This window comes from Protopterus annectens, chromosome 1.part1 (assembly GCF_019279795.1).
Source record: "Protopterus annectens isolate FY-2018-M chromosome 1.part1, PAN1.0, whole genome shotgun sequence".
Taxonomy (NCBI): Eukaryota; Metazoa; Chordata; order Ceratodontiformes; family Protopteridae; genus Protopterus; species Protopterus annectens.
In genome coordinates, this window is record NC_056726.1 from 1211407556 (window position 1) to 1211417575 (window position 10020).

At 37.2% G+C, this 10020-nt stretch overlaps 1 protein-coding gene across 2 annotated transcripts in view; it reads left to right on the forward strand.

The window, feature by feature from the left end:
• Nucleotides 1-9667, forward strand: part of MPV17L (MPV17 mitochondrial inner membrane protein like) — a 203747-nt gene extending 194080 nt beyond the window's left edge. For both annotated transcript variants that reach the window (XM_044080654.1, XM_044080660.1), the window contains one exon: nucleotides 9145-9667. In XM_044080654.1, the coding sequence (XP_043936589.1) occupies nucleotides 9145-9345 (201 nt within the window). In that variant the 3' untranslated portion in view covers nucleotides 9346-9667. The remainder of the gene's footprint in view (nucleotides 1-9144) is intronic.
• The last annotated feature ends 353 nt before the right edge of the window (nucleotides 9668-10020 follow it).

Sequence of the window (10020 nt, forward strand, 5' to 3'; positions counted from 1 at the left end):
TACAAGAATGAAGCATTAAGTTTAAATAACAATCCTAACATAATTAACAATCAAAATAATTAACTGTTGCCACTTAACGTCAATTATTTATTCATTAAAATCAAACAACTTATAATATATAACTTTAATATTTAATTAACAGTTAATGGTGCAGAAACCAAGATCCTTACCTCATGCTTCTTGGTTCCCTGAAAAATCTGACAAGTCTGACTGAGCCTGTGCTTTAGCCCAAGCATATTTTTCGAAGAACCAATTGCTTTCAGTAAATTCGCTGGGTGCAGAGGTATGCATGAAAGTCTCTATATGCTTAAAATTATGCTGCACAAACAGAACTCCTTTTATCGATTCAACCGACAATTTGTTCCTTTCCTTTGTCCACTGGCTTTGCATCAGTGAAAATAGAATTGCAAAGAAAAACTCTGCGATCACAATCATTTCTGAGAAACATTCCTCGTTCTTGCAACTGTTGAAGTATTTCACCCATCTCTCGTGACTCAGAATCTCTTTGAAGTCTTCCAGATTGGCCTCAACAAATTTCTTCAAATTGCAAAACTGATTAAAACATTTGGAATCACAACATGCACGCCTTTTCTCTGAGATATAACACAGTTTGTTCAACTTCATTCCAACTTGGAATTTCAATTAATGTCATCCATGCAAATCTACGGAACTCCTCCACTGGTTCTGTCCACATTTCCAGATACTCTGGACAAGTTCTATACATTGTGGCCACTTGTGTACAGAAAGCATCACAACAGTCTTCTAGTCCATCTCTTTCACCTTAATTGACATGAACCCCTCTTGCGCATGGGCCCAGAACAGTGTGAACAGATTTCAGGCAGTGTATAAATTGTTTTCACGTTCAATTTCTTCAACTCATCAGTGAATGCAGGTAAACTTCACTCATATCATTTTCAAAGAACTTTGCAGATTTATTATTTTTGAGACAAGAAAAAGACTTTAAAGCGGAAACATCTGCAACTGCCGCTGAATGCCTGGAAATAATGATAACCATCTAGTTTTGCTGTGGTAAAGCAGCTGACGATACTCCACCTCAACAAATTCACAATAGTCTTTCAGTTGTTCAGTTCGAATGGTGTAAATTGAAAAGTAGTTGTAAATTTTGAGAAGACTCAATGTCAACATTTAGTGTGTCAGTGCCATGCTGCGCAGTTGTTTAGTACATGTGCTGGACAGCCAACTCCAACTAACGTTCCACTCTTTTTCATCCTCTTCAAATTAGCAAAGACGTTACAGCCATCAGCTCCAAAATTAGTATTGCAGTTATCTCCGGCAATACATTTCTGAAATAAGTGGTGCTTGTCTAAAGTGTCCTTAATGCATCTGGAAATTGTATCTGCAGTTTCATTAGGGTGCTGTGAACATCAACAAGTTTAGATTGTATGCCACCTTTTCCAGTCAAAATACTGCAAGAGGATCGGAAATAACTTCACAGAACCATGATTGCTACCATCCGGCTTTCTCCACCAAGTCGACAGAATGTGGAGCCAGGACAGAGTTGACAATTGCTTCTGTTTTAGTAACTCTTCGCAATGTCAGAGTCGGGTAATATTGTTTTCAACATGCCACAACTGCAGTCCATCGACCTGTAACTGTGATGATGCTTAACGGCATGAAATGACAGAGTTCCTTCAGCCGCTGACACCGATTCATCAATTTTTGAACCAGGTGTTACAAAATAATTGGTGATTTTTGAGGATGAACTTTCTCCTCGAACATTTTAACATGCTTGGTACTTATGTGTGCATTCAAATCAAGTGCCCTTATTTGCAACAGAAATGAAAGTTCCGCCACCACATGTCATGCATTCTGCTTCCCATTCATATCTGCCTGGTACTTGGCCTTCATTAAATGAACAACGTTTCATGAGCTAAACTACTTTGTTAAATTCCAAGTCTTCAAGCTGACTATGCCATTCACTTTCACTAATAACAGAAAAAGAAAGGGGAGACAAAGGCTCAAAATCAGCTCAGATATTAAATAATGCTTGTGTAAACTTACAAAACATGTCATTCTAGCAATTTTCTATTAGCATAAAAGTTCTGAAGGAGATGATGAAGCATATAACAAGTCTCTAGCATTATTTAGGGACTTCAATCCTCAAAGTTTTGCCAGAAAATAAGAAACTTTATGAGAAACAAACCACAAATGAGAAAAATGGACATTCTAAGAAATTTTGTGAAGTTGAGACAATGTGCTATGCTACACTACTTCAAATTAGTGACAGGTACAAAAATAACCAAGAATTATAATAACAATGTACTTGTGGGCTACTGTGACAATAGATCGCGTAATTATAATCAGATGCCAACAAAAACTGTCAATCCACCATTTTAACTTATTATGAAAAATAGCTACATTGTTATCCTACCTGGAAAAAAGTTTCTTATCTAAAGACCTGCTGCCTGACAACAACTACTTTCATGGGAAAAACATGATCAAAGTAAAAAAAAATGAAAAGCAAACAAGAAACAACCTCAAGCTTAAAGGATTACTGCACAAGTTATATACCACAAGTGACAGGTTGACATTCTGTGCAGTTTACCGTGTATAACAAATGTAATGAGCTTCTGAAAATACTGTAATCCTATCCTTTGTTACAAAAATACTGTCATATGCATTTCAATACCTAAGGCTTATACGTTATCTAGTTATGTAAAACAATATTCTCTGCATGCCATTTTCTGAGCAATAGAAGCAAATACTCGCAGAATAGGTGGCAGACATGGAATCCACAGTCATTCAACAGGGCACAGAAAGGAAGAGAAACAGTAAGGGGGGAAGTAAAGATGGAAAGGATAGCACCATCATGACATCACTTCTAAGGCAGATGACAGATCGGACATTGTCTCCTCCTGCTGTCCTGTAGATTCAGTACAATGTAATTTAATACTCACAAGAGATAAGAACTGCAAAAACTGATATGATGCGGACATACAAAACAAGTAAAATAAGTAATCTAACCAGAAATCATTAACAAATATCACAGAAGAATATACTGTGTCACATTTTTCTGTTGTGAATTGTGATGGTTAAGGTTTCAGTCACACTTCATTTCCTTCATGCAATAAATGGGAACACGGTCCACATTCTAAAGACATGCTTCTGGAGCATTTCTCCTGGGCCTCCGCTGAAAACAGGATCTGTGAAACCTAGTCGGACTTTCCCAGTCAACAAATGTTAAATAAAAAAAAATAAATAAAAATACTTGGCATCTACCTCTAGGAAGTATACCACATGCCCCAAATTTGGTCTCAGTCTGTCAGGAGCATTTTACTATGTATTGTTAAACTCAGAGCCAGTAATTCATATGATTTTTAAGTGGCTGGAAAGTAATAGAACAGTCAGAATCCAGAAGATTGGCAGTAATAAGTAAACTGAAACAAGACTGCAAAATAATTATCACAAGAGAAGTCTGTACTATGCAAAGTCATCATTCTGCAACTAATTTAATTGTAGAATCACTGCTGTGCTTTAGCAGGTAAACTGGGATTCTGCAAAATACTTAACTAAGGAACAGATTACTCCATGCAGGGTACAATGCTGAAATGTGTGGAACTGATCTAACAGGCAAGAATACAACAAGCTCTGCAACAACTGAACTGAATAACTGCAAAATATTTGCTAAAAGAGCAGACTGCACCACACACTGGAATGGCCTCAATTTTTCAATGACTTTAACAAACAACCCTACATGGAAGTTTTTTTTTTCCACTCCTTCTACATGGAAAAAGAAGATGGTCAAAAACATTGTTATCTATAAGAAAGTGACATTTTTAGGCCAGAAATTTAAAATTGCTAGAAAACATGCAAGGGTCTTGCATTCCTTTTGGAATGGTGCATTTACAATTGTTTTCCATTTTTACAGTCTTTGTCCTGAATCAAAAGCAGGCACAGTGCTGGGCAAGGTCATTAGGTGGAAAATGCAACAGCAATACTCATAAGCATGAGACTTAAGGTTTTATAAATGGCCCAAGATAGAGATGTGCCGAACACCAATCCTGTCCTTCAAAGTTTGCAAAAGTAATTATTTTAAATCTGCCCTTATTTTGGCTGTTTGGCACTGCATTATTTCATTGTTTGCCCAGATTGCACCTTACTCACTAAAATCACACCACTGTCAGTTCTCATACCATCCTGCTCAATTAGTAAACTAATGAACAAAACTTCTACAGTTTGACAACTGTTTGGACAGGTGTCAAAATGGCTGTCAAAATGCCACAGGTTACAGTCAAAAAATTCTAATAAGCTACCTCATCTATATACATTGTGCCAGGACTCTGAAATGCCATTTTGCCCCATTAATTTAGGTAACAAGTCTTAAGTTAAAACTAAGGCAATATGGTGTACTGAGTACTGCTGCAAATTGAGCTCTCTTACTTAACATGTCTAAGCATGTGCACAGCAATCAGTCACTGCTCATTTTATATCTGAAAATTAAGTGGCTTCATGTACACTGCATTTTTGTTTTCAGAGTACATAATACATTTAACCCCTATGGAAAAAAAAAAAACTTGGATTACATTCCGCTAACTGAAAATATATTAAATATAAGCTTTAGCTAAGCTTAGTTAACAATGACTGGGGGCCTCAGTCCTGGTAGGCATACCTCTTAATTATCTTGACTTTTGCAGAACGACCAAAGTTTTGCTCCCTTTTTGGTCTATTCCTCATAAAATGTGTGGTTTTCTGGAAAATCATTGATAAAATGCATGATAAAACAAAAAGCATGTCAGTGTTAAATTTTTCTAACTAATATCACAGACAGCCGAGAGATATGCTTAGCAATAATGAAAAGCTTTTACTTTTATCATATTTAGCGACAGTAACAGTTTCAGATGACGAAGGAGAGCACTGGTCTTTACATAACCATGTCTCTCAGTATTCTGATTTGCACTTACACACAGTCCAGTGTTTTTCATTATCACCCACAGAATGGCATAAAGGCGACAATAACAGATGCGATTAGGGTTACCACCTGTCCCACTTTGGACAGTCCCCACTTTGGGCAGTTGTGTCCTGCAGAAAATGTGAAAAATGGCAAATGTCCTGAGATTTTAGGACAAAATTATTTTCTATATTTTATATCATAGTTGCATAAAACAGTTATTCTGTATCTGAAACACCTAAATGTTATAAGAAAAGAATAAGGAACTAAAATGCTACAAGAATAGACTTTTATTCAGGCAAAAACTGAAGTTCTGTCCTTTGTACTGGCCGTGGGTATGTTTTTCCCTGCAAAATCTGATGTTTGTAGCACAAATGTCCCACTTTGGGCATTTGGAAAGGTGGCAACCCTAGATGTGATGGGTAAGGAGAAGTGAAAGAATCATTATTACATACACTACCGGTGTGGAAGACAGGGTCATTACTTTTATTAAGGGTGCAAGCTTAAACACAACATACTCCCACAGAATGCAACATCTGACATTTTGGAAAGGCATACCATACAAACAATACTGCCTTACACACTGCATGATGTTTAGGGTAAGACCTGGACATATGCTATACAAGCTATCAGTAAAACCCTACATATCATGAAAATAATACTTTTTTAGTATAATTTTCAACCTACTGTTAACACAGTTAAATGTCATCTTCTTAAAGACTAGGTGGAACATCACTTCTTGAATGACATGCTCACTTAAAATACTAGCATGGTTAAGCACGGATAAGTTACTATCGTTCAAAGCACAAATAACGTGCATACCAACTGGAAGATTTTTAAACCTACAGATTACAGGAACCTAAAACCAAACAGTCTCCAGAAATACATCATTGTCTACACAGAAAAGTTATAAACACATTTAGCTTAGTGGAGAGCAGCACACATTATTTACGGTGGGATGATGCTGTGAATTCTGAATACTTAACATTCTAAAAAAGCAAATAAGAAATAAACATCCTTCAAAAAAACAGATGACAAACATTTTTTTCCTATTCATGGCCTTAGCTCTTAACTGAATATCATTTCTCTCTGGTTCGCTGAGTCTAAAAGAATAAGAACAACAAGCAACAACTTTGGTCCGCTCCTAATGAATAAATCATTGCCAAAGAATCCTACAGTCATTCATTCGCTACTAGAAGCATTCAGAATACAACAATGCGTATCATTTTTCCTTATTTTTGTAACAATACAAACACACCTCTGTGAATACTGATGCTGCATGGACGCTCTAGTTAAAAAACTTGCTTTAATTAGTATCTCTTTCTATGAAATGTCATTGCTTTCAGAGAAAAACAAATCACAGAATGTCCTGGCTAGTCACTAAAACACGGACATAGCTGTCACTTCCCCTTACATGAAAGAACTGCACTCCTATTCAGAATACGCCCAGCGAGCATGTGCTACATTTGAAATGTTAGCCCTCAGACTAGGATCTTCCTCACAATTTTTCCCCTAGGCCTAGCCACACAGTATCATTCATTCAAGTACAGTCAGAGCTTTACTGTACAGACACACTGACTCACACACACTCACACACACCATCAATAACTCACAAAAAAAAAAAAAAACATACCAGGCAGAAACCAGAATTAATTTGAGTAGCGAGACTCCGACTCACATGGCGGGAATAGATTCTGTCAATGATCTATTCCGCCATGTGAGAGTCGGTCTCAATTTTTTTATACTCGAGATTCAGCTTCAACAAATGTATAGGTGTGATGTTTTTGCTGCTGCCCTATTTTCAATTTCTGGCCTACTAGAAATTGAAAATAGCACACACACCATCAATAACTCACAAAAAAAAAAAAAACATACCAGAATTATTTTGGGTAGCAGTACAGTCTGTAATAGCAAAACGGAGACTCCGACTCACTCACTCTGTAATGATGAGAATCGGCTGTGCTGGGTCGTGGTGGGTCAGTCCTCTCGCCTCCTCCCTAACACATACAGACAGTCAGTCCTCCTGCACTTCTCCAATACAGTCTCGCCCGCTTCGCGCGACTCATCGCTCTACTTCTTCTACCTCAACCTCAGATTTGAATTCTGCCTAAACCGGACAAATCTCGAATTAAAACGCCTGGACAGGAGCACAAAAAGAGGACATGTCCGGGGAAAACCGGACGTATGGTAAGCCTACCAGTACTGCACTACTAACCTATTATCATCTCCCAATCATACCCCATAACATATTGTGCCTATGGTAGCTGACCCCTTTACCCCACAGTAGCAATGCCTGTGAAAGACCAATACATTATTTTTGATAGTGCATGGACCAGAAGAGTCTACAGAAGAAGCTTGCATTGTATTTTTACATTGCTAGTTTTTCTGCTTCTTGATTTATGAGTGACTTTGAGAAAGAGCACTTTGCACATGTTTGGCTACACTTGTATTCATCATCTTTGTTATTAATCAAATTACTCTGCTGCTCTGATACATAGATGAAGGGGATGAACCACAATCATATCAGCACTGCTGTATGGCCACCATGTTATAGTATCTGAACTTCAAATTTAACAGTCATATTCCAGTCACTGTGGCCTTGTAAAGAAAGCTTCATAATAATTTATGCTGCCTACAACAAGTGATGTTTATTTACCTGCAACAGGATGTATAGCTTTTAGAAAAAAATGTGCTCTTTTCTTTAAATATGAACAGAAACTCAACAAATAAAACAATATGCATCACTGTTGGAGGGATTTTAAGCCTAGTCAATTTCCCTTCAAATGTGAGATTCAAACCTTGAATCTTGTGTTTGTAAGACACACTGCCTTAACCATTAAGCCAACCTTCTGCTAAAAATATAAATATTTCAGAAGCCAACACAATTAATAATTTTAGCAAAGAACAGCATTTCATTGCATATGTTCATAATGCCAGCTGTCCCATTTGAGAATCAAATACTGCGCTTTGCATTTGTAAGGTAAACACCTTAACCATTATGCTAACCCCCTCCCCGAGTTATGGAGATAATCCGTGGCAAGGAAAACTGATAAAGGGAATAGGAAGTAATTCACATGGAGTCAATACGTATTAGGTGAAACACTACTCTCTAGATTGCAGGTGGTAGAGGAAAGACACAACAGAGCACTCAGCTGAATAAAGAATATCAGTGATCGCATATGCTAATATCCATAGATGCCTGTCTGAGCAAAGTCTCAGATTGGTGTTAGGGAGTAAGAGCTTTTTCATGAAGCACTGTTACTTGGGAGAAGCCTGAAGGCTTAGTCTGAGCTATTTCTCTGGATGGTTTTAAGCTGAGTGGGATGTTCAGATGTAACTAATATCATTCCAGAATACATAGTTATGGAATAGCACAGACAGGGGCAGCTCCCCTTAAGTCTCATTCTTGTCTGACATGAGAGATTGGGTTTTTGTTCTGCAAAATTCATATGTGTACAAACCTCACCATTCCGATGCAGCTGGGATCCATAGTGTACAGAACTGAAACCACACTAGTTCTTCGGATCAATACCAGTAGGCTGTATATTTAAAGTGTAGTATGCCTTCAGTGCATGTTGAACATTTGCTCTCTGTTCCATCTATTAGCATTTTCTGCTCTTGCAGTATGGTTGCTGTTAACATACAATGCTGTAGTTAGTCTGACTGATGGTCAACTAAATAAATAACCAAATATATGAACAGTCTAACTAGTTTAGAGACATTTAGGTAATAAATGCTAGATTAAATGTAATAAATGCTAGATTATATAAAGAAAAGGTAAGAGAAATCTATAACAAGACGTATGCTAAAAATGAGAAAATGACGAGGCAGTATCACAGCAGACCAAGGTGTGACTAAAATCCTTTTGTCTCTACAGTATGTTTCTCAATGTAGTACAGAATTTATTATTATGTGTTGGTTTCTGCTAGAGTCCACTTAAACACACCACAAGTCATGAATTAGGTTATTAAGATTAAGCAAACATGAGTATTCTTTCCACATAACCATTTCTTCTGTGAATATTTATTTGAGTCAATAAGTATTTTTTGTGTGACAAAAACACTGCAGAGATGTGCTACAGTTACACAGCTCTTTGTGGAGCTCTGTAATAAGAAATATTTCAGAAGCCAACACAAAATTGCTAGAATAGAATGGCATTTAATATGACTTTACTAAGAGAACTACCAAACTTTCTTTGTGTAACTTGTTATTCGTTTGCTTTACTTTTTACACAGGCTGTAAATTTTAGCATCATCCCTCCCTTTGTCAGAACTGCCTACATTGGGGCCTGCTCCTTTGTCTGGACCAGTTTTCTGTGCTACGTAAGGCATCACAATGTGGACCAAGTACTGAAGAACCTGCTTCAGATGCTACCAACTTCCACCAAGAACTTGGCACAAGATACACAGAAGGAAAAGGACTCTCCTGGCAAATAGTTTTGTCTCATCTGTCAGACACGTCACAGGAAGAATGGCTGTTGCTATTAAAGGAAATCATGTCTCATCCTGCTTACTTAATCCAAAGCTGTTTTTTTTCTCTGTGGGCCCAGGTTACTTCTGTTTGTTTCCTTAAACAGTTACATACTAGTTAGTAGGTTTTGAATGTCACTGAATGTGATTCTCAATTAATTTTGATTGTATGCCATGCTTTCTGGGGATTATACACTCCTGTTGATTTCAAAATACAGTATTTAATAGATTACTTAGAAATTCAGTGGATTTTTTTTGTTTTAAATTTGATAAACATTCACAAACTCTTCTTAAGGGACTGTGATGTCTTTTCTTGCTCTGTCCCAGTACCTCATTCCAATGTAGCAGGTTTTGTGAGGTACTTTCCCTAGCTTTTTCAGATACTGATCCCCATTTAATTAGGAGCTCAGTTTTTGCTGCTTATTAGTGACTTACTAGATACAAGAACCTATTTTCAAGGCCATGTAGAAGCTTTACTGTTGTTATACAGCAGAAAAAAAAACTATGAAAACTGAACACAAATGTGCAATACTTCTCATTTCAGCTCATTATAACGTAGTCACTAAGTTATGTGTTTAAATATCCAGGTCCTTGAGAGCCTGCTGCTGTGCTCTGCAGATCATTCTCTAGGTAAGACACGCT